This window comes from Heterodontus francisci, chromosome 14 (assembly GCF_036365525.1).
Source record: "Heterodontus francisci isolate sHetFra1 chromosome 14, sHetFra1.hap1, whole genome shotgun sequence".
In the NCBI taxonomy this organism is placed as follows: Eukaryota; Metazoa; Chordata; class Chondrichthyes; order Heterodontiformes; family Heterodontidae; genus Heterodontus; species Heterodontus francisci.
In genome coordinates, this window is record NC_090384.1 from 12915445 (window position 1) to 12940650 (window position 25206).

The 25206-nt window shown below is 47.5% G+C and overlaps 1 protein-coding gene across 1 annotated transcript in view; it reads left to right on the forward strand.

Moving 5' to 3' along the window:
* Window positions 1–25206, forward strand: part of madd (MAP-kinase activating death domain) — a 426952-nt gene that overhangs the window by 72989 nt on the left and 328757 nt on the right. Inside the window, exons 5-10 of the mRNA XM_068046784.1 lie at window positions 62–365; window positions 4415–4546; window positions 9677–9790; window positions 21312–21392; window positions 24365–24373; window positions 25080–25136. Of these exons, the coding sequence (XP_067902885.1) occupies window positions 62–365; window positions 4415–4546; window positions 9677–9790; window positions 21312–21392; window positions 24365–24373; window positions 25080–25136 (697 nt within the window). The remainder of the gene's footprint in view (window positions 1–61; window positions 366–4414; window positions 4547–9676; window positions 9791–21311; window positions 21393–24364; window positions 24374–25079; window positions 25137–25206) is intronic.

Below are 25206 nucleotides of genomic sequence, written 5' to 3' on the forward strand. Positions count from 1 at the left end.
TCCTCCTGCCATGTTTCAGTGTGCTGCTATGTAACAAGATGGTTCCTCTTTCCTTTTGCAGAGACAGCATGTGGAGGCTGTTCACTGGCTCTCTGACCGTGGATGAGAAGTCAAGCGTCATCCTGCACGATGTGCGTGAGATTGAGTCCTGGATCTACAGACTCCTGCACTCTCCTGTGCCCGTCCCTGGCCAGAAGAGGGTGGATGTGGAGATACTGCCCCGGGACCTCCAGCCTGCACTCACCTTCGCTCTGCCAGACATGGCCCGCTTCTCCCTGGTGGACTTCCCGTTGCATCTGCCTCTTGAGCTGCTCGGAGTGGAGCCCTGCCTTCAGGTGCTCAGCTGCATCCTACTGGAACATAAGGTGAGGAGGGACAGGGTACCTCAGTGCTCAGTATACCGAACAAGCTGAACAGATGGTGAAAAGGAGACAAAAGCTGTGTTCCACATTTTCCCAATTTTAGCACCAGTTCACGGGACACCATACCTGTTCTAAAACAAGTTAAATTTATATTTGTTATAAACTAGCATTGCGTCTTATTAAGAAAGACTTCACACTAAACCATGACGAGACAGGATCATGGCTTTAATACGACTTCACACTGAACCATGACTGGGAGAGGGTCACTGGGTCAGTCCAAACCACAATGAAGCATAAGTGGACAAGGATCACAGGTTCAATCTACTGCACAGTGACCCATGAGAAGGCGAGGGTCACGGATTCAATCCAATTCTCAATCTAGCAGGACAGGGCGAGGGTCACTGGTTCAATCCAATTCTCATTGAACCGGGACAGGATGAGGGTCTGGGTTTAACCTTACCTCATACTAAACCATGATGGGACACGGGTCATGGGTTCAGCCGTACTTCACGCTGAACCCTGATAGGGTGGGGTCACAGGTTCAACCCTAATTTACGCTGAACTGTTCGGGCAAGGGTCATGGGTTCAATCCGACTTCACAGTGAACTGCATAACCTGAGAGCCATTTAAACCTTGGTCAAGAGGTCGGTTTCAAGGAGCGTCTTAAAGGAAGAAAGTGAGATGGAAAGGTGTAGGGAGGGAATTCCAGAGCTTAGGGCCAGGGCAACTGAAGGCACAGCTGCCAATTGTGGAGCGATTAAAATCAGGGATGCACAAAAGTCCAAAATTAGATGAGTGCAGATATCTTGGAGAATTGAGAGTCTGGAAGAGATTACAGAGATAGGGAGGGTTGAGGCCAAGGAGGAATTTGGATGAGAATTTTAAAATCAAGTCGTTACTTAACTAGGAGTCAATGTATATCAGTGAGCACAGGGGTGATAGGGGAACGGGACTTGGTGTGAGTAAGGACATGGACAATAGAGCTTTGGATCACCTCAGGTTTATGGAGGGTAGAATGTCAGAGTACAGTCAGGAGTGCATTGGAACAGTCGAGTTTATTGTTAACGGAGGCAAGAATGAGGGTTTCAGTAGCAAATGAGCTGAGGCAGAGGTGGAGTCGGGCTATGTAACAAAGGTGGAAATACGTTGTCTTAGTGATAACACAAATATGTGGTTGAGGGCTGATCTCGGGGTCAAATATGAAAGCGAGGTTGTGAACAAACTGGCTTAGTCTCAGATTGTTGCCAGTGAGAGGGAACACAGTTTGGAGCAGGGACCAAAAACAGTGGCTTCAGTCTTTTCCTTATTTAATTGGAGGAAATTGCTGCTTATCCAATACCGAATGTCAGAGAAGCAGTCTGATAATTTAGCAACAGTGGAGGAGTCGAGAGAGGAGATGGAGTTAATGCTGAGTGTCAACAGCGATGTGTGTAAACAAAACCACTGAACTGTGACAGGACGAGGGTCACGGATTAACCCCCATCTCACTCTGAACCGTGACAGGACGAGGGTCACGGATTAACCCCCATCTCACTCTGAACCGTGACAGGACGAGGGTCACGGATTAACCCCCATCTCACTCTGAACCGTGACAGGACGAGGGTCACGGATTAACTCCCATCTCACTCTGAACCGTGACAGGACGAGGGTCACGGATTAACCCCCATCTCACTCTGAACCGTGACAGGACGAGGGTCACGGATTAACTCCCATCTCACTCTGAACCGTGACAGGACGAGGGTCACGGATTAACTCCCATCTCACTCTGAACCGTGACAGGACGAGGGTCACGGATTAACCCCCATCTCACTCTGAACCGTGACAGGACGAGGGTCACGGATTAACTCCCATCTCACTCTGAACCGTGACAGGAAGAGGGTCACGGATTAAACCCCATCTCACTCTGAACCGTGACAGGACGAGGGTCACGGATTAACCCCCATCTCACTCTGAACCGTGACAGGACGAGGGTCACGGATTAAACCCCATCTCACTCTGAACCGTGACAGGAAGAGGGTCACGGATTAACCCCCATCTCACTCTGAACCGTGACAGGACGAGGGTCACGGATTAACTCCCATCTCACTCTGAACCGTGACAGGAAGAGGGTCACGGATTAACTCCCATCTCACTCTGAACCGTGACAGGAAGAGGGTCACGGATTAACCCCCATCTCACTCTGAACCGTGACAGGACGAGGGTCACGGATTAACCCCCATCTCACTCTGAACCGTGACAGGACGAGGGTCACGGATTAAACCCCATCTCACTCTGAACCGTGACAGGAAGAGGGTCACGGATTAAACCCCATCTCACTCTGAACCGTGACAGGAAGAGGGTCACGGATTAACTCCCATCTCACTCTGAACCGTGACAGGAAGAGGGTCACGGATTAACTCCCATCTCACTCTGAACCGTGACAGGAAGAGGGTCACGGATTAACCCCCATCTCACTCTGAACCGTGACAGGAAGAGGGTCACGGATTAAACCCACATCTCACTCTGAACCGTGACAGGAAGAGGGTCACGGATTAACTCCCATCTCACTCTGAACCGTGACAGGAAGAGGGTCACGGATTAACTCCCATCTCACTCTGAACCGTGACAGGAAGAGGGTCACGGATTAAACCCCATCTCACTCTGAACCGTGACAGGAAGAGGGTCACGGATTAAACCCCATCTCACTCTGAACCGTGACAGGAAGAGGGTCACGGATTAACCCCCATCTCACTCTGAACCGTGACAGGACGAGGGTCACGGGTTCAGTTTTACTTGATGATTAATTGTGACATAACGTGGGTCACAGGTTCAACCCAGTTTCTCACAACTGTGACAGGATGAAGGTGGGCTGTTTAAAGTAGTGAAAATTTAGCTAATGTGAAGTAGATTTAACACAGATTGATGACTCGAGGAGCAGCACCTGATCTTTTGATTAGGCACTGTACAGCCTTGCGGACTGAACATTGACGTCAATAACTTCAGAGCATGACTAACCTTTTTCTTATTTTTCTATTTATTAAATTATTTTATGTTTTTTTTTAACCATGTGTCTGTTTTTCATGTTTGTGCTTTTGCACAGAGCTGCTCATTGCTCTGCCATTAACACTCTCTCTGGACTAATGCTTTGTCTTTCACCACAACTATTAACACTGTCTTTGCCTTTGTCCCATGAAATCTTTGTTATTTAATCTCTTCTGCCCTATCACACACCTACCTATTGTTCTCTTCCCCTCTAACCACCACCCCACCACCGACACTTGCTTAAAACCTAATTCTTTTCTAACCTTTGTCAGTTCAGATGAAAGGTCACAGACCTGAAATGTTAATTCTGCTTCTTTCTCCACAGATGCTGCCTGACCTGCTGAGTATTTCCAGCACTTTCTGTTCTTATTACCTACATGGGGCGGCACAGTGGCGCAGTGGTTAGCACCGCAGCCTCACAGTTCCAGTGACCTGGGTTCGATTCCGGGTACTGCCTGTGTGGAGTTTGCAAGTTCTCCCTGTGTCTGCGTGGGTTTTCTCCGGGTGCTCCAGTTTCCTCCCACAAGCCAAAAGACTTGCAGGTTGATAGTATAAATTGTCACTAGTATAGGTAGGTGGTAGGGAAATATAGGGACAGGTGGGTATGTTTGGTAGGAATGTAGGATTAGTATAAATGGGTGGTTGATGTTCGGTACAGACTCGGTGGGCCGAAGGGCCTGTTTCAGTGCTGTATCTCTAATCTAATGGTGTTTGGAGACTCTTGTTTAGGTCTTGACCTGTCAATAGTCGATTAATCCCACTAATAGTTGGCGAGTTCCCTTCAGACAAGATGATCTTTTGTCCCTGAAGGTGCCCCATGTTGCGGAGCATTTGAGAACCAGCGGTTTGGTGTCCAGGGGCCAGGTTTGTTCGTCTTACTCAGCACTGCAGCTGCAAGTGTGTGAAACAAATGTCTCAGCTTCTCAGATGCTGGTTTGACAAGGACTCATTCTGTGCACAGACTGTACAGTGGCTGCTGAGTTGGATCGGTGGGCTGTGGGTTGGTGACCACTTCTTCTGTTTTCTTACAGGTGGTACTGCAGTCCCGTGACTACAATGCACTCTCAATGAGCGTGATGGCATTTGTCGCGATGATTTATCCACTGGAATACATGTTCCCAGTTATCCCCTTGCTTCCCACCTGCATGGCCTCAGCAGAACAGGTATGGAGGGCAGTGGGGAAACAGTTACTAAACTGGGGTCAAGGGTTGCACTCTAGGTACAGTTCATGATAGGATAGAGTATATATGGACTGTGGAAGGAGAGCAAATAGGTAGCTAGACTTCCTGATCGTGCGGAGTGTACATGGATTGTGTGAGGAGACGTTAGAGTCATAGTCATACAGCACAGAAACAGGCCCTTCGGCCCATCCTGTCTGTGCCGGCCTTCAAGCACCTAACTATATTCTAATCCCTTTTTCCAGCACTTGGCCTGCAGCCTTGTATGCTATGGAATTTCAAGTGTGCGTCTAAATACTTAAATGTTGTGAGGGTTCCTGCCTCTACCACCTCTTCAGGCAGTGCGTTTCAGATTCCAACCACCCTCTGAGTGAAAAAATATTTCCTCAAATCCTTTCTAAACCTCCTGACCCTTACCTTAAATCTATGCCCCCTGTTCATTAACCCCTCCACTAAGGGAAAAAGTTTCTTCCTATCTAACCTATCAATGCCCCTCATAATTTTGTATACCTCAATCAGGTCTCCCCTCAGCCTTCTCTGCTCTAAGGAAAACAACCCTCTCCTTTTCAGTCTCTCTTCATAGCTGAAATGCTCCAGCCCAGATCCTGGTGAATCTCCTGTGCATCCTCTCCAGTGCAATCACATCCTTCCTATAGTGTGGTGCCCAGAAATGTACACAGTACTCCAGCTGTGGCTAACTAGCATTTTATACAGCTCCATCATAACCTCCCTGCTCTTATATTCTACGTCTCGGCTAATAAAGGCAAGTATCCCATGTGCCTCCTAACCACCTTATCTACCTGTGCTGCTGCCTTCAATGATCTATGGACAAGTCCATCAAGGTCCCTCTGACCCCCTGTACCTCCTAGGGTCCTACCATCCATTGTATATTCCCTTGTTAGTCCTCCCAAAATGCATCCCCTCACACCTCTCAGGATTAAATTCCATTTGCCACTTCTCTGCCCATCTTACCAGCCTATTTAAATCGTCCTGTAATCTAAGGCTTTCCTCCTCAATATTTACGACACCACCAATTTTCGTGCCATCCGAGAACTTACTGATCATATCTCCTATATTCACGTCTAAATCATTAATGTACACTACAGACGGGGCGGCGCAGTGGTTAGTACCGCAGCCTCACAGCTCCAGGGACCCGGGTTCGGTTCCGGGTACTGCCTGTGTGGAGTTTGCAAGTTCTCCCTGTGACCGCGTGGGTTTCCGCCGGGTGCTCCGGTTTCCTCCCACAGCCAAAGACTTGCAGGTTGATCGGTAAATTGGCCATTGTAAATTGCCCCTAATGTAGGTAGGTGGTAGGAAAATGGTGGGATGTGGTAGGGAATATGGGATTAATGTAGGATTAGTATAAAATGGCTGGTTGTTGGTTGGCACAGACTAGGTGGGCCAAAGGGCCTGTTTCAGTGCTGTATCTCTAAATAAAATTTAAAAAAACAGACAGCAAGGGTCCCAGCATCGATCCCTGTGGCACACCACTGGTCCCAGGCTTCCACTCGCAAAAACAACCCTCGACCAACACCCTCTGCCTCCTGCCACTAAGCCAATTTTGGATCCAATTTGCCAAATTGCCCTGGATCCCATGGGCTCTTACCTTCTTAACCACTCTCCCATGCCGGACCTTATCAAAAGCCTTACTGAAGTCCATGTAGACTACATCAACTGCTTTACCCTCATCTACACATCTAGTCACTGCCTTGAAAATTCAATCAAGTTAGTTAGACACGATCTCCCCTTGACAAAGCCATGCTGACTATCCCTGATTGATCCCTGCCTCTCCAAGTGGAGATTAATTCTGATCCTTCAGAATTTTTTCCAATAGTTTCCCAACCACTGATGTTAGACTCACTGGCCTGTAATTACCTGGTTTATCCCTGCTACCCTTCTTGAATAATGGGACCACATTCGCTGTCCTCCAATCCTCTGGTACCTCTCCTATGGCCAGAGAGGATTTGAAAATTTGTGTCAGACCCCTGCTATCTCCTCCCTTGCCTCACATAACAGCCTGGGATACATCTCATCTGGGCCTGGGGATTTATCCACTTTTAAGCCCGCTAAAACAGCTAATACTTCCTTCCTTTCAATGCTAATATGTTCAAGTTATCACAATCCCCCTCCCTGATCTCTACACCTACATTGTCCTTCTCCATAGTGAACACAGATGAAATGTAATCATTTAAAACCTCATCTATGTCCTCCGGTTCCACACACACATTGCCACTTTGGGCCCTATTCTTTCCCTGGTTATCCTCTTGCCCTTAATATACTTTTAAAATGCCTTAGGATTTTCCTTTATCTTGCCCGCCAGTGTTTTCTCATTTTCCCTCTTCGCTCTCCTAATTACTTATTTAAGTAACCCCTACACTTTCTATACTCCTCTAGTGCCTCCGCTGTTTTCTGCGCTCTGAATCTGCCATAAGCCTCTTTTCTTTGTTCCTTATCCAATCCTCTATATCCCTTGACATCTAGGGTTCCCTGGACTTGTTGGTCCTACCCTTCACCTTAATGGGTACATGTTGACTCTGAACTCTCACTATTCCCTCTTTGAATGACTCCCACTGGTCTGATGTAGACTTTCCTACAAGTAGCTGCTCCCAGTCCACTTTGGCCAGATCCTGTTTTATCATATTGAAATCGGCCTTCCCCCAATTCAGTACCTTTATTTCCGGTCCATCTTTGTCCTTTTCCATAACAACCTTAAATCTTAGAGTTATGGTCACTATCCCCAAAATGCTCCCCCATTGACACTTCTACCACTTGTCCGGCTTCATTCCCTAGGATTAGGTCCAGTACTGCCCCTTCTCTTGTCGGGCTTTCTATGTACTGGCTCAAAAAGCTCTCCTGTATGCATTTTAAGAATTCCGCCCCCTTTAAGCCTTTTGCACTAAGACTATCCCAGTTGATATTGGGAAGTTGAAATCCCCTACTATTATTATCCTATTATTTTTACACCTCTCTGAGATTTGCCTACATAACTGCTCCTCTATCTTTCCCTGACTGTAGTACACTCCCAGCCAAGTGATTGCCCCCTTTTTGTTTTTAAGTTCTACCCAATTGGCCCCATTTGAGGAACCTTCTAAGATATCATCCGTCCTTACTGCAGTAATTGACTCCTTGATCAACAGTGCAATGCCACCTCCTCTTTTACCCCCTCCCCTGTCTCGCCTGAAATTCTATACCTTGGAATATTGAGCTGCCAGACCTGTCCCTCCCTCAACCGCTGTGATAGCAATAATATCATAATCCCATGTGCTAATCAATGCCTTCAATTCGTCTGCCTTACTCGTAAGACTCCTTGCCTTAAAATAGATGCAATCCGGCCTTGCATTTTTCACTTGTGCCTTAACAGGTCTATATTTGCTTTGCCTTTCAGACTGACTCAGTTTCTCTTCTATATTTGACTGTACATCACCCCCTGCTGTACCTCCACTCTGTATCTCATCCCCCTGCCAAATTAGTTTAAACCCCCCACTAACAACACTAACAAACCTCCCAGCAAGGATGTTGGTCCCGTTCCAGTTCAGGTGCAACACATCCAACTTGTACAGGTCCCACCTTTGCCAGAAACAGACCCAGTGATCCAGGAAACTAAAGCCCTCCCTCCTGCACCATCTCCTCAGCCACGCATTCATCTGCTCCATCCTCCTATTCCTATACTCACTAGCACGTGGCACTGGGAGTAATCCAGAGATTCCAACCTTTGAGGTCCTGCTTTTTAATCTGCTACCTAGCTCCCTAAATTCTTGTTGCAGGACCTCATCCCTCTTACTACCTATGTAATTTGTACTAATGTATACCACGACCTCTGACTGTCACCCTCCCCCTTCAGAATGTCCTGCAGCCACTCTGTGACTCCCTGACCCTAGCACCAGGGAGGCAACAGACCATCCTGGAGTCACATTTGCGGCCACACAAACACCTATCTGTATTGGGTACAGTGGTTTAGTGCTTATGCTACTAGACTAGTAATCCAGATTCCTAGACTAATAATCTAGGCAAGAGTTCAAATCCAACCATGGTAGTTTGTGAATTTGAATTCAGTTAATTAAATAAATCGAAAATAAAAAGCTCATATCAGTAATGGTGACCATGAAGCTATTGGATTTTCATAAAAAAGCAACTTGTTAATGTCCTTTAGGGAAGGAAACATACCTCTTCAGTTGGTCTGTCCTATATGTGACTTGTAGCTGCCCTCTGAAATGGCCAAGCAAGTCACTCTGTTGTATCAAAAGGATAACACTGAACAGACGTCCTACATTGATCTAGGCAGCGGATTCAGTTTTGGTCACAACAAAGGCTCACTGAGCTCAGATGTCCCTCTTCACAAACATGTGGGGACTTCTGCCAAAATTTGGGAGAACTGACCCCCCAGCAAGTGAAGCCAGACAGAATCGTAGTCGCAGAATCATGCCCACCAACCAGCGCCTCATATGCTTCTGTCACAATCCCTGGGTAGGTCCTGTCCCACTGTTCGGACAGATCCAGCAGAGGTGGTGGCACAGTTGAGAGGATGTGGTCCAGGACTCCAACCTGTATACAGAGGAATATCCCTCCCACAGGGTCTCTCCTCCAGTCTGGGTACTGTGGAACAAGCATCCCTGCTGGGAGTGATCTCCTTCAGTCCTCCAGTCGCTGTACTGGATGATAACCCTCCCTGGGTGAGGAGGGTCCATGATAGGATAGAGTGCACATGGGCAATATATCCTGTGTATGATGAAGGGAAGGGGGTAAGGTTTAAAAATTCTTGACGATGGGATGGGTTGAGGTTTATACTTGTGATGGTGGGATGGGGTGAGGGTTATACCATGTGATGGTGGGATGGGGTGCGGTTTATACCATGTGATGGTGGGATGGGGGGGTGAGGGTTATACCATGTGATGGTGGGATGGGGTGCGGTTTATACCATGTGATGGTGGGATGGGGGTGAGGTTTACACCGTGTGATGGTGGGATCGGGGTGAGGTTTACACCGTGTGATGGTGGGATAGGGGTGAGGTTTATACCGTGTGTGTGTGATGGGATGGGTTGAGGTACATATGTGCTTTGTATTGATCGGTGTGCTTGTTCAGGAATCACTGACAACCAGCCGCTTGTTGTTCTTCAGCTGCTGCTTGCTCCAACCCCCTACATCATTGGAATTCCAGCCAGCTTCCTCCTTTATAAATCTGATTTTCGGATGCCAGATGATGTGTGGCTCGTTGACCTGGATGCTAACAAGGTAAAGAGCTCAAGGAAGCTGTAGTGTTCTGAGTGAATCTGCAGTGGGTGGGATGGGGTGGGGTGGAGTTTTTGTCTTCACTTTGTCCTGATGTTCATTCATGGCGAGACTTTCTCTTTTCTGCAGTTTGGTGCTCATCAACATCACTCTCAATATTGCTTTAGTTCACACCTGAACCTGTGAGGTTCTAACTGGTCATTGCTCTGCGCCTTGCCCTCTCCAAAACCAAGGAAGGCTAGAAGACCAATCCGAGGGTCTTAACTCAGTGGGAGTGCTCTCCCCTCTGACTCAGAAGGTCATGTGTTCCAACCCTACTCCAGAGAATCAGAGAAATTTATATCACATTTACATCAGCCTATTGTGTCTGTGCCGGCCGACAAGCACACATCCAGCCTAATCCCACTTTCCAGTGCTTGGTCCATAGCCTTGAAGGTGTTGAAGTGCAGATCCAAGAGCTTCTTAAAAGTTATGAGAGTTTTTTACGAGGTAGACAGTTACAAAGAAAATAATGTGCATTTATGCAGCAGCCTTCAGATCCTTAGGATATCCCAAAAGCACTTTACAATCAGTGAAGACTTCACATAATCCAGGCTGGCTCGAGCAGCACACCACTGAAGGAGTCTGCACTGTCGGAGATGCAGCACTGAGGGAGTGCTGCAGCTTCGGAGGGGCAGTACTGTGGGAGCACTGCACTGTCAGAGGTGCTGTATTTCAGATGACATGTTAAACTGAGCCGCTCTCTTAGGTGGATGTTACAGGTCCCATGGCACTAATGGATGAGGGCTGACTCTTTTTCCCATGTCTGTCAATTTTCATCACACAAACAGCACTATTATCTGGCTCGTTGTTGATTTGCTTTTTCTGGCATCTTGCTCTGCCCGATTGGGCTGCTACGTTTGCTTACGCTGCTGTGACTGTGCTTTGAAATTAATTTGTTGTTTGCAACGCACTTTGGGATGTTCTAGGATGCTATGTCATTATGCAATCTTTCAGCTGGCTGAGGAACTTGTGACAGCTTTGGTTCACGGTTATTGTCAGTTATCAGCCAATATCGTATTGAATTTCAGAGCATGCTTGACCTGCCATATGACCTACTCCTACTCTATTTCTTTTATTTTTATGTTCATCTCTTGTGACCTGCCCACTCATGTTCTGCTCATTCCCCAGATGGCAAGGAAGGTTACGCTCCCCAAGGCTTCCTCGAATGCTTAAGTGACTGATGAAGCAGAGGGATGTTTGAGCATCCTTTTTGGGCTTCTTGCTACCCTGCCCTAAGGGACTGGTAGTGGGTGGAGGGGGCACTATCCACTCTCCGTCTCCCTCTGACAGGCTCCAGATTGGGATTTGCTGATTGTGGAACGAATTGAGCTCATGACTTTAGCCCCAGCAAGCTTTAGGACCCCAGTTATGGAGCCTGCTGCCTGACCAGTGTGTGTGACTGATGGTGCAGCAGTGGGAGCTGACTGATGTACAGTCTCAGTGCCCAAGAGTGGACGGATCTGTAAATAGTATTGTCAGCTGGAGGAACATGAGCTGCACCTGGCCTCACTCTGGTGCACCTGCAAGGCTGAGTATTACATGGATAGCACATTTCTGGTTGTGGACACTCTGCAGCTTAAGAGTCTGCAGGCAGAGAGGGAATGGGTGACCACCAGGCAGTCAAGCAGACCCAGGCAGGTATTTCACCTTGGTATTCAGTTCTGAATATGGGTGGAGGCGGTGGTCACAGAATCATAGAACGGTTACAGCATAGAAGGAGGCCATTTGGCCCGTTATGTCTGTGCCGGCTCTCTGCAAGAGCATCTCATCTAGTCCCACTCACTGCCTTTTCACCGTAGACCTGCAATTTTTTTTCTCTTTAGATAACTATTCAATTCCCTTTTGAAATTCTCGATTGAATTTGTCTCCACCACACTCAGACAGTGCATTCCAGATCCTAACCACTCACTGCATGAAAAAAATTTTCCTCATGACGCTGTTGCATTTTTTTCCAGTCACCTTAAATCAGTGTCCTCTGGTTCTTGATCCTGTTGTCAATGAGAACAGTTTCTCCCTATCTACTCTGTCCAGAACCCTCACGATTTTAAACACCTCCATCAAATCTCCTCTTAATCGTTTCTTCTCCAAGGAGAACAGTCCAACTTCCCAATCTATCCGCATAATTGAAGTCTCGTATCCTTGGAACCATTCTCGTGAATCTTTTCTACACCCTCTCTAATGCCTTAATGTCCTTCCTAGAGTGTGGTGCCCAGAATTTGACACAATACTCCATTTGAGGCTGAACTAACTTCCTTAATTTTGTACTCTATTCCCCTATTTCTAAAGCCCAGTATTCCGTATGCTTTACTAACTGCTTTTTCAATTTGTCCTGCCACTTCAGTGATTTGTGCACATGTACCCCTAGGTCCCTCTGTTCCTGCACCCCCTTTGAAATTGTGCCCTTTAATTTATATTACCTCTCATTCTTCCTACCAAAATGAATCACTTCACACTTCTCTGCATTAAATTTCACGTGCCACTTCTCCACCCATTCGACCAGCCTGTCTATGTCCTTTTGAAGTTTCCCACTATCCTCCTCACAGTTCACAACATACCCGAGTTATGTGTCATCCGCAAATTTTAAAATTGTGCCCTGTATACCCAAGGCTAGGTAATTAATATTGATCAAGAAAAGCCGTGGTCCTAACACAGACCTCTGGGGCGCTCCACGATATGCCTTCCTCCAGTCCGAAAAACAACCATTCACCACTTCTCTCTGTTTGCTGTCACTCAGCCAATTTTGTATCCATGTGGCGACTGTCCCTTTTATTCCATGGGCTCTAACTTTGCTGACAAGCCTGTTATGTGGCACTTCATCAAATGTCTTTTGGAAGTCAATGTACACCTCATCAATCCTCTTTGTTCCTCTGGGGCGTGCAGGCATATCCAAGTCCATGGCACCATGGGTGGCTCAGCTGCACGGGTTTGCCTGGGGTGGGGGCTGGGGGGAGGGCACATGGAAAAGGAAGTTCAGGAAAGCAGTAGTGATGGGGGCCTCTGTAGTTCGAGGAACAGTCAAGCATTTCTGTGGCCACAGATGTGTTTCCAGGATGGTACGTTGCCTTCCTGGTGCCAGGGTTAAAGATGTCACTGAAGAACCTTAGATCATTCTGAAAGTGGGGGGCGGGGGAAGGGGTAAACAGCCAGAGGCCATGGTCCATATTGGTGTCAGTGACATAGGTAGAAAGAGGGTTGAGGTCCTGCAGGCAGAGTTTAGGAAGCTAGGAAAGAAATTAAAACGTAGGACCTCACAGGTAATAATCTCCGATTACTCCCAGTATCACATGCTAGTGAGTACAGAAATAGGAAGATAGTTCAACTGAATGCACGGCTGAAGAGGCGACGCAGGAGGGAGGGTTTTAGATTCCAGGAGTATTGGGAACAGTTCTGGGAAAGGTGGCGCCTGTATAAGCCGGATGGGTTGTACCCTCACTGCACAGCTGAGCCTCTCATGGTACAGTTAGCTCTGGCTGTATTCCCTAGAGGAACCATCGCCTTCACCCATATTCAGAACTGAATACTGCTTGGGGAGTGAGATGCACTCAGGGGTCCCATGCATTACCTGCCTCAATGTGACCAGCACTAATATCTTGGGTAGGTTTGCTCATGCTGTTGGGTTTAAACTAGCATGGCAAGGTGATGGGAACCTGAGCATAGATTCAGAAGGGAGAGAAGCAAAACTAGAAATGCAAGGACAGAAAATTAGTAAGAGATTCTGGAAGTTCCATAGGAACAAAGGAGCAGGAGTAGGCCATTCAGCCTGCTCCTCCATTCCGTATGATCATGGCTGATCATCCATTTCAATGCCTTTTTCACACACTATCCCCATATCCCTTCATGTCATTTGTATTTAGAAATCTGTCAATCTCTGCTTTAAACATACTCAATGACTGAGCTTCCACAGCCCTCTGGGGTAGAGAATTCCAAAGATTCACAACCCTCTGAGTAAAGAAATTTCTCCTCATCTCTGTCCTAAGTGGCTTCCTCCTTATTTTGAAAATGTGTCCCCTGGTTCTAGACTCCCCAACCAGGGGAAACATCTTAGCTGCATCTACCCTGTCTATCCCTTTCAGTATTTTGTAGGTTTCAATGAGATCACCTCTCATTCTTCGAAACTCAAGAGAATACAGGCCCAGTTTCCCCAATCTCTCTTCATAGGACAGTCCCGCCATCCTGGGAACAAGTCTGGTGAACCTTTGTTGCACTCCCTCTATGGCAATAATATCCTTCCTAAGGTAAGGGAACCAAAACTACACTCAGTACTCCAAGTGCGGTCTAAACAAGGTTTTAAACAGTTGAAGCAAGACTTCACTATTTATGTACTCAAATCCTTTTGCGATAACGACTAACATACCATTAGCCTTCCTAATTGCTTGCTGCACCTGCATGTTAAGTTTCAGTGACAAGGAGACCCAAGTTCCTTTGAACATCTACACTTTCTAATCCCATACCACTTAAGAAATACTCTACACATCTATTCCTCCCACCAAAGTGGGTAACCTCACATTTTTCCACATTATATTCCATCTGCCACATTCTTGCCCACTCACTAAGTCTGTCCAAATCCCCTTGAAGCCGCTTTGCATCTTCCTCACAACACACATTCCCATCTAATTTTGTGTCATCCGCAAGCTTGGAACTACTACGTTTGGCCCCCACATCCAAACCATTGATATATATTGTGAACCCAGCTGGAGCCCAAGCACGGAACCCTGCGGTACTTCACTAGTCACAGCTGCCAACACGAGAATGACCCTTTTATTCCTACTCTCTGCTTTCTGCCTGTTAATCAATCCTTAATCCATCCTATCCCATGTGCTTTAATTTTGCTAACTAACCTCCTGTGGGGGACTTTATCAAAAGCCTTCTCAAAATCCAAGTATACCACGTCCACCAACTCCCCTTTATCAATTCTGTTAGTAACATCCTCAAAATAACTCCAACAGGTTTGCAAACATGATTTCCCATTCATAAATCCATGTTGACTAGGCCCAATCAGATCATTATTATCCGAGTGTCCATTTATCACATCTTTTAGAATAGATTCTAGCATTTTCCCAACTACTGATGTAAGGCTAACAGGTCTATAATTCCCTGTTTGTTCTCTCCCTCCCTTCTTAAATAGTGGGGTGACATTTGCAACCTTCCAATCTGCAGGAACCGAATCTATAGAATTTTGGAAGAGGATCACCAATGCATCCACTATCTCCATAGCTACCTCTTTCGACACTCTTGAATGTAGAATATCAGATCCCGGGGACTTATCAACCTTCAGCCCCATTAATTTCTCCAATACAACTTTCTTACTAATAATAATTTTGTTCAATTCCTTATTCCCCCCTAATCCCTTGGATCTCTAATTTTGGGAGATTTCTTGTATCTTCCTCAGTGAAGACAGACACAAAGTAATCATTTAGCTTCTCTGCCATTTCTCTATTCCCCATTATAAATTCTCCTGACTCTGCCTGTAATGGACCCACATTTGTCTTAGCCAAATGCTTCCTTTTTACATTCCTATAGAAGCTTTTACAGTGCGTTTTTATATTTTTTGCTAGCTTACGTTCATATTCTATTCTCCCTTTATCAGTTTCTTGGTCCTCCTTTGCTGTCTTCTAAAATCCTCCAAATACTCAGGTTTACTACTATTTCTGGCAACTTTATAGGCCTTTTCTTTTAATCTTATACAATCCTTAACTTCCTGGAAACAAAGGCAAAAAAATAGACAACAGAGGAGTTGTTCAGTGATTCGTGGGATATACTTCAATGTACGGAGTCTAGTTAATAAGGCAGATGAACTAAGGGCACTTGAAGTATAATAGAATATAGCTATTACTGAAACATGGCTTAAAGAAAGGCAGGAATGGCTGCTCAACAGTCCTGCTTATGGGGTTTTCAGATGGGATAGAGAGGGGGATAAAAAAAGGAGGGGAGGCCACAATATTAATTAAAGAAGCAACCACAGCTGTGAGGAGGGATGATATGCTAGAAGGGTTGAACTGAGGAACAAAAAAGGGGCAATCACACTGTTGGGAGTAGACTACAGACCCCCCCTCCCCGCTTCCCCCCCCCCCAAAACTCCCGAACAGTCAAATGGGAGATAGACGAGCAAAGATGTCGGCAAATTGCTGAGAAGTGCAGAAATAATCGGGCAGTAATAGTCAGGGATTTCAACTACCCTAACATAACTGGGATAAAATCAGTGTAAAAGGTACAGAGGGTGCAGAGTTCTTAAAATGCAGTCAGGAGAATGTGTTTAGCCAGTGCGTAGCAAGCCCGACAAGAGGATAGCTCCGGACTTATTTTTAGGAAATGAAGCTGGGTAGGTAGAAGGGTTTCAGTGGGAGAGCATTTTAATAGTAGTGACCATAATTCAGTTAGATTTAGAGTCGCTATGGAAAAAGGTAAAGGTCGATGAAGAGTAAAAGTTTTAATTTGGGGACAGGCCAATTTTTCTAAACTGAGATGTGATTTGGCAAAGTGGACTGGAAACAGCTACTTGAAGGTAACTCAGTGTCAGAGCAGTGGGAGGCACTGAAGGAGATAGAGAGGCTCCAGAACAAATATATTAACCACAAAGAAGGAGGATAGGACTCCCAAATCTAGGCACCCCCTGGATACCAAAGAGCAATCTGAGTAGGACGAGGCAAAAAAAGAAAGTTTATGTTAGATGCCAAGAGCTCAATACGGCAGAAAGCCTAGAGGAGTATAGAAAATGTAGAGGTGAAATTAAAAAAAAGTTAGAAAAGCAAAGAAAGGGTATAAAAACAAATTGACAAGCAAAACCAAGGAAAATCCAAAGACACTTTATAAATATCTAAAGAGTAAGAGGATAACTAAGGAAAGTGTAGGGCCAATTAGAGACCTAAAAGATAACTTGCGTGTGAAGGCGGAAACTGTGGGCACGGTTTTTAATGAATACGTTGTGTCTGTCTTCACAAAAGAGGGTATGATGCTGACATTGTAGTTACGGAGGAGCAGTGAGAAATACTGACTGGTATAAACATAATGGAAGAGTGAGTATTAAAGCATTTAGCATCCTTGAAATCGGAAACATCACCAGGCCCAGATGAAATGTATCCCAGGCTGCTAAGGGAAGCAAGGGAAAAATAGTGGAGGCTCTGACTATCATTTTCCAATCCTCTCTGGCTACAGCTGTGGTGCCAGAGGACTGGAGGACAACTAACGTACCGTTATTTAAAAAGGAGGAAGGGGTAGAGTGAGTAATTACAGGCCAGTCAACCTAACCTCGGTGGTGGGCAAATGATTGGAAAAAATTCTGAGACGCAGTATAAATTGACATTTAAAGTGATAGAAATTAATCAAAGACAGCATGGATTTGATAAGGGAAGGTCGTGTCTCACTAATTTGATCGAATTTTTTAAAGAGGTATCAAGGAGTATTGATGAGGGTAGCATGTCTTGATGTAATCCACATGGATTTTAGCAATGCTTTTTTTATTTGTTTATGTGTTAAGTGGCTGCAGAGATAGTGGAGGCATTGGTCGTAATATACTCAAACTCACTGGATTCTGTTAGGGTACCAGCAGATTGGAAAACTGCTAATGTGATGCCCCTATTCAGTAAAGGAGGGAGACAGAAAGCTGGAAACTAGAGACCAGTTAGTTTAACATCTGTCATTGGGAAAATGCTACAGTCCATTATTAAGGAAGAAATAGGACATTTAGAAAAACATAATGCAATCAGACAGAGTCGACATGGTTTTATGAAAGGGAAATCAGGTTTGACAAATTTGTTAGAGTTCTTTGAGGATATAACAAGCAGAGTGGATAAAGGAGAACTGGTAGATGTAGTGTATTTGGATTTTCAGAAGGCTTTTGATAAGGTGCCACATAAAAGGTTATTGCACAAAATAAGAGCTCAGGGTATTGGGGATAATGTGTTGGCATGGATTGAGGATAGGCTAGCATACAGAAGGCAGAGAGTCAAGATCAATGGGTCTTTTTCAGGTTGGGGAGCCACAAGGATCGGTCCTAGGGCCTCAACTATTTACTATCTATATTAATGACTTGGAGGAAGGGACAGAGTGTAGTGTATCCAAATTTGCAGACAATACAAAAATAGGTGGGAAGGCATGTTGTGATGAGGACACAAGAATCTGTAAGGGGATATAGATAGGTTAAGTGAGTGGGCAAAAACTTGACAGATGGAGTTCAATGTGGGAAAGTGTGAGGTCATCTACTTTGGTAGGAAGAATAAAAAGGCAGATTATTATTTAGATGGAGAAAGACTACAAAATACTGCAGTACAGAGGGATCTGGGTGTTCTTGTACCTGAAACGCAAAAAGTTAGCTTGCAGGTGCAGCAAGTAATTAGGAAGGCAAGTGGAATTTTGACCTTGATTGCTAGGAGGTTAGAGTTTAAAAATGGGGAAGTCTTGTTACAACTGTACAGGGTGTTGGTGAGACCGCACCTGGAGTACTGTGTACAGTTTTGATCCCTGTATTTAAGGAAGGATATACTAGCTGTGGAGGCAGTTCAGAAAAGGTTCACTAGGCTGATTCCTGGGATGAAGGGGTTGTCTTATCAAGAACGGCTAAACAGGTTAAGCCTTTATTCATTAGAGTTTAGAAGAATGAGAGGTGATCTTATTGAAACATATAAGATTCTAAGGGGATAAAAGCAAAATACTGCGGATACTGGAAATCTGAAATAAAAACAAGAAATGCTGGAAATACTCAGCGGGTCTAGCAGCATCTGTGGAGAGAGAAGCAGAGTTAACGTTTCGGGTCAGTGACCCTTCTAGTTCCGAAGAAGGGTCACTGACCCGAAATGTTAACTCTGCTTCTCTTTCCACAGATGCTGCCAGACCTGCTGAGTATTTCCAAAATTCTAAGGGGGCTTGACAAGGTAGATGTTGAGAATATGTTTCCACTGGTGGGGGAATCTTGAGCTAGGGGACGTAGTTGCAGAATAAGGGGTCACACATTTAAAACTGATATGCGAAGGAATTTCTTCTCTCAGAGGGTGGTGAATCTCTGGAATTCTCTACTTCAGAGAGTTGTGGAGGTTGGGCCACTAAATGTATTTAAGGAGGAGGTAGATAGATTTTTGAAATCTTGGGGAGTCGAGGGTTATGCGGAGCAGGCCCGAAAGAGGAGTTGAGACCTGGGACAGATCAGCCATGATCTTACTGAATGGTGGGGAAGGCTTGAGGGGCTGAATGGCCTACTCCTGCTCCTATTTCTTATGTTCTTATGGGATGTGGGCATCGCTGGCTAGGCCAGCATTTATTGCCCATCCCTAATTGCCCTTGAGAAGGTGATGGTGAACTGCCTTCTTGAATCGCTGCAGTTCATGTGAGGTAGGTACACTCACAGTGTTGTTAGAAGGGAGTTCCAGGTTTTTGACCAGTGCCAGTGAAGAAACGGCGATATAGTTCCAAGTCAGGATGGTGTGTGACTTGGAGGGGAACTGGTGGTGGTGCTTCCATGCATCTGCTGCCCTTGTCCTTCTAGTTGTTAGAGGTCATGGGTTTGGAAGGTGCTGTTGAAGGAGCCTTGGTGAGTTGCTGCAGTGCATCTTGTAGATTGTACACACTGCTGCCACTGTGTGTCACGGTGGATGGAGTGAATGTTGAAGGTGGTGGATGGGTACCAGTCAAGGGGGTTGCTTTGTCCTGGATGAAGTCGAGCTTCTTGAGTGTTCTAGCTGCACCCATCCAGGCAAGTGGAGAGTATTCCATCACACTCCTGACCTGTGCCTTATAGATAGTGGACAGGCTTTGGGGAGTCAGGTGGTGAGTTACTCACCACAGAATTCATAGCCTCTGACCTGCTCTGGTAACCACAGTTTTTATGTGGCTGGTGCAGTTCAGTTTCTGGTCAATAGTAACCCCCAGGATGTTGATAGGAGATTCAGCGATGGTAATGCCATTGAACATTAAGGAGAGATGGTTGGATTCTCTTGTTTGAGATGATCATTGCTTGTGTGGCGCGAATATTACTTGCCACTTATCAGTCCAAGCCTGGATGTTGTCCAGGTCTTGCTGCATCTGGGCATGAGCTGCTTCAGTATCTGAGGAGTCACGAATACTACTGAATATCATACAATCATCAGCAAACATCCCCACTTCTGACCTTATGATGAAGGGAAGGTCATTGATGAAGCAGCTGAAGATGGTTGGGCCTAGGACAATATCCTGAGGAACACCTGCAGTGATGTCCTGGTCCAACAACCACAACCATCTTCCTTTATGCATGTGTTCCAAAGGTAAGGATAAGGTTCCAAATGGTAGACTGATCAGAAAATTAAAAGCCTATGGGATCCAAGGGAAATTGGCAAGTTGGATCCAAAATTGATTCTGTGGCAGGAAGCAAAGGATTATGATTGCAGGTGTTTTTGTGACTGGAAAGCTGTTTCCAGTGGGGTTCCACAAGGCTTAGTACTGGGTCCCTTACTTTTGTTATATATAAATAATTTAGACTTAACTGTAAGTGGAAAATAAAGAAGTTTGCACGTGATATGAAAATTGGCCATGTGGTTGAGAGCGAGGAAGACAGCTGTAGCCTGCAGGACGATATCAATGGACTGGTCAGGTGGGCAGAAAGTGGCAAATGGAATTCAGTCCAGAGAAGTAGGAGGTAATGCATTTGGGGAAGGCTAACAAGACAAGGGAATACACAATAAATGGTAGGATAATGAGAAGTGTAGAGGAACAGAGTCCACAGATCCCTGAAAGTAGCAGGACAGGTAGATAAGGTAGTCACAAAGACATACAGGATACTTTGCTTTATTAGCTGAGGCTTAGAGTATAAGAGCAGGGAGGTTATGATAGAACTGTATAAAACACACAGCTAGAGTACTCTACAGTTCTGGTCACCACATAACAGGAAGGATATGATCGCACTAGCGAGGGTACAGAGGAGATTTACGAGGATGTTACCAAGTATTTTAGCAATGAGGAAAGATTGGATAGGCTGGAGTTGTTTTCTTCTGAACAAAGGAGGCTGAGGGGAAATTAAATTGAGGTGCATAAAATATGAGGGGTTTGGATAGAGTGGATAGGAAGGCACTATTTCCCTTAGCAGAGAGGTCAAAAACCAGGGGGCAGAGATTTGAAGTCATTGGCAGAAGGATTAGAGGGGAGTTGAGAAGTAATTTTTTTTTCTCTGAGGCTGGTGGGGTTCTGGAACTCTGTCTGTCTGAAAGGGTAGTAGAGGCAGAAAACTTCATCGCATTAAAAAAAAACACTTGGATATGCACTTGTAATGCTGTAACCTACAGGGCTACAGACCAAGAGCTGGAAGGTGTGTTTCGGCTGGAATGCTCGTTTTCAGCCGGCACGGACACGACGGGCTGAATGGGCTCTTTCTGTGCCATAAATCTTTCTGTGTTTCTATGACTGATGTTGAGAGGAAAAGCCATGCTTATCAAAATCTGACCGATGCTCATCCAACTGACAGCTAGTCACATGCTGATCATGACTTTTAGCCTCTGACCCCTGGTCTTTGTGTGATTGACAGGTGATTGCACCCACGAATGCAGAGGTATTGCCTGCCATGCCCGAACCGGAAGCCACTGAGCTGAAGAAGCACTTGAAGCAGGTAGGAGGCGGCAGCTGCTGCCCGGGAGGTTCCACCACCAGCTTGCACCAGTCTGCCTGGGAAGGAAAGTCAATCGTTAGATGGAGCCTGGGGTGGGGGGGAAGTGGTGGTGGTGGTTGAAGCTGCAAGCCCATCCCGCCTGTTGTCCATCTCCTTACCCACAGCCCTTTGTGGCGATGCTCTCTGCAGGCGCAGACTGCCCAGTCACACATTCCAACTTGCCCACCAGTGGTGCCAGTGTCCACAGCCAACCCTCTGCCATCTTCCCAGGATATTTCACCCCAAAACATGGCTGGGAGGAAAGGTGTGGGAACACAGGTCTCCTGGGTCATACATACATGCAAACTAGGAGCAACGTTGGCAGTGAAGTGTCTAGTCTCCTGGGGGGAGGGGTTTCTGTCTCCTGGGTGGGGGCAGGGGGAGGGGTTTCTGTCGCCAGGGCAGGGGGCGGGGGAGGGGTTTCTCTCTTCTGGGTGAGGGCGGGGGAAGAGGTTTCTGTCGCCAGGGCGGGGGGAGGGGTTTCTGTCTCCTGGGTGAGGGCAGGGGGCGGGGGAGGGGTTTCTCTCTTCTGGGTGAGGGTGGGGGGAGGTTTTTTTTCTCCTGGGTGAGGACGGGGGGAGGGGTTTCCGACGCCAGGGCGTGGGGGAGGGGTTTCTGGAGCCACATCAGGGGGCGGGGGGAGGGGTTTCTCTCTTCTGGGTGAGGGTGGGGGGAGGTTTCTGTCGCCAGGGCGGGGGGAGGGGTTTCTCTCTTCTGGGTGAGGGTGGGGGGAGGTTTCTCTCTTCTGGGTGAGGGTTGGAGGAGAGGTTTCTGTCGCCAGGGCAGGGGGCGGGGGAGGGGTTTCTTTCAAATGGGTGGGGGGAGGGTTATTTGAGTCCCGGGTGGGGCAGGGGGTGGGGTTTCTGTCTTCTGGTTTGGGGGTGAGGTACCATTCCTCGTGGGGGGGTGGCGAGGAGGGGTTGGTGAGGTTGAGGGGGTGGTGGTAGGTGAGGGGGACCATTCTTGGGGTTGGTGGGGGGGGAGGGGGGGGGGCCTTTCCTGGGGTGAGGGGGGAAGGGTGCCATTCCTGATGGGGGTGTGGTTTGCAGGGTAGTGCAGTCATTGGGTGATGGAGAGTGGGGGCTGTCCTGGGATTTTGGGGCGGGGCCAGTCCTGGGGGGGTGTGTGGGAGGGGAGAAGGGGAGCAGTTGTGTCGTGAGGAAGGGGAGCAGTCCTGGAAACTGTGAGTGGGGAAGTTATGGGGGATGGTGGGGGGAGGAGGGTAGGAGGGAAGGGGGCAGTCCTGGGGGTGGGGGCAGTCCGGAGTGTGGGGATGGGAGGGGGAGATAGGGGGTAGTCTTGGAAGATGGAAGGGCAAAGCGGAGAGAGTCCTGGGGGTGGCATGGGGGGAGGGGGAAAGGGGCAGAGTCCTGGGAGTGGGAGGGGGGAGAGTCCTGCTGGTGTAAGAAGGGGGTCAGTCCTGGGGGTGGGTGGGAAGGGGGAAAGGTCCTGGGGGGTGGGAGGGGGGACATTCCAAGGGGTGGTAGGTGGTTTGGGGGAAGGTGGAACAGTCCTGGGGGGGGGGGGCGGGGTGGAGGGAAGGGGCAACAGTCCTGGAGGGAGGAGGGGGGTAGGGAGGGGACAGTCCAGGGGGAAGTGGGGAAGAGCCTGACAGTCCTGGAGGGGGTAGGGGGCAGGGAGGGGGACAGTCCAGGGGGGAGGGGGGGAAGAGCCTGATAGTCCTGGGGGCGGAAGATGGACAGTCCTGGGGCGGGGTGGGGGTGAGGGGGGACAATCCTGGAGTGGGGAGGGGTTAGGGGGACTGTCCTTTAGGGCAGGAGATGGACAGACCTGGGGGGCAGTTGGGGGAGGGGGGATGGGGGGGGACAGTCCTGGGAGGGGGAGGGGAAAGGGGGGACAGTCCTCGAGGCGAGGGGGAGGTTTGAAGGGGGTGCCTCCTGCCTTCTCCTTGCCTTCACTGTTGCTCCCCCCAGCAGTTGGGAGCATTTGCAGTAGGAGTGTGCTCCACCTGGTGGTCTGACCTCAGAAGTGAAACACAGACCAAAGGACAGCACATAGTCGCTGGCTGGCCGTGAAATGTGGACTGGTGTTCAAAACTAGTAAAGAAGGAAGTGTTGCTCCAAGGCTCTTAACTTCTAGGACCGAACTGTGATTAAATGTATATTTTGTTTCACTCCACCAGCTCCCATCCCGCATACTTAGTGCTACTTAGCGGGGAGGGGTTACGCTGTGATTGGTCCCTGAGCCCTCCCGGCAGCTCCCCGAGTTCTGCAGTAAGGAACTTTGCCTATGGTGCTCTGACTGTGGAAAGCAGACCCCACTGGGAGAACAAAGTGTGGCCTTCCCAGGGCTGCAGCTGACCTCCCCGGCGGAGCCTACAGCCCATCCCAGCAGAGCCTACAGCCTGACCCGGTAGAGCCTACTGTGTTGCTGACTGCTACCTTGGCAGTACATTGTGAGACTGCGCTGGTGATAGCAAGACTTGGAGTCTGAACTCACACTGCTGACTGCTGCTATGGTGGTGCCTTTCAGTCGTCCTCTTCTCTGCAGTTTTGCTGGGAAGTACAGTGGAGTCTTGGAGTCCCTTACTGGAGTTTCCACGGTGGAGTGTATCATAACCATTAACCTGCAGGCTGTGGGATCATAGAATTAATAAACCCAGTTATCTGCAAGAAAGATTTGATCCTGCTGTCTGCATTATGCCAGTGGTGGGGGGTGGCGGGGCAACTCCCCCTGTATCTGCCCATGAATGGCAGACTGTGTTACCTCTCCGAGAGCCCACAGGCCCACCCCATTCCCCTGAATGTGTGTTTTTCAAACTGCCTAGCACCTGCTGTGAACTGCTGAGCACTTCAGCCTGTCAGGGGCCGATGGCTGGGTTAATCATTGCCTATTAAGACAGTGTCATTGCCACTTGTGTTTCCCTTCCCTTTTTCTTTTTTTTATTTCCCTCCACATTCTGCTGCCCGCAGTACCTGAAGGTAAACTAGTTACTGACATGGGGGCAGAGCATGAAATAAGCGGAGCCTATCGGCATCATTTGCTGGGGTGATTGGGAGACTTAAGACACTGTAGTGCAGTATTAAAATGTGGGTGTTCTTTGTGTGTCTGTACATTGCAACATGTCAAGTGCTATAGAAACTCAGTTTATTCAAAGCTGCGCCCGGTGCTCTCTGATTCGACCATCAGTCTTCGGTTAAAGATGTTGATGACAGTGCTATTGGAGAACGACCTTGCTGTTGTTAAATCTGGGGAATGGGTATGGGGTTGGGGAGGGTGTACAAATGACTCAGTCATGGATTGTGGAAGGAGCCCCTTCACACTCCACTGTTGGACGACCACTGGAAGCAAGCTCAGAGCTTGCCTGTTGAGCTAGACTTGCCAAGGTGTTAAAAGCTACAGTCCCAGGGCCCAGGTGCTTCCTCTCGTGACTGCATTGCCCCTGCTTACCTGCCCCTCCCTTCTTTGATGCTCTGCTCTGAGGTTAGATACTCTCACTGTGACAGTAACACTGCCCCACACTCTCACTTGCCGATTTCTCAACCTGACTGTTCAGTAATAGATTTTCCTTTCGTCTGTGTCTCCGCACTTTTTGTTCCTCCTGTTGGGGCCTCATCCTCATGGCTGGTTGGCTGCTCTTGTTGGTGTTGTTTCATGGTGTCTTCCATCTTGTCCTTTGCCGTCCAGTGTTTGGTTAGCTTAAGTGTGATCATGCAGCAGGAGCTCGTCACAGCGGAGAAGAAGGTCCATTTTAAAATCTCTCTTTACTGTTTTCATTGTGCTGCGCTTTATTTCAGGGACTGCTCTTGCTGTA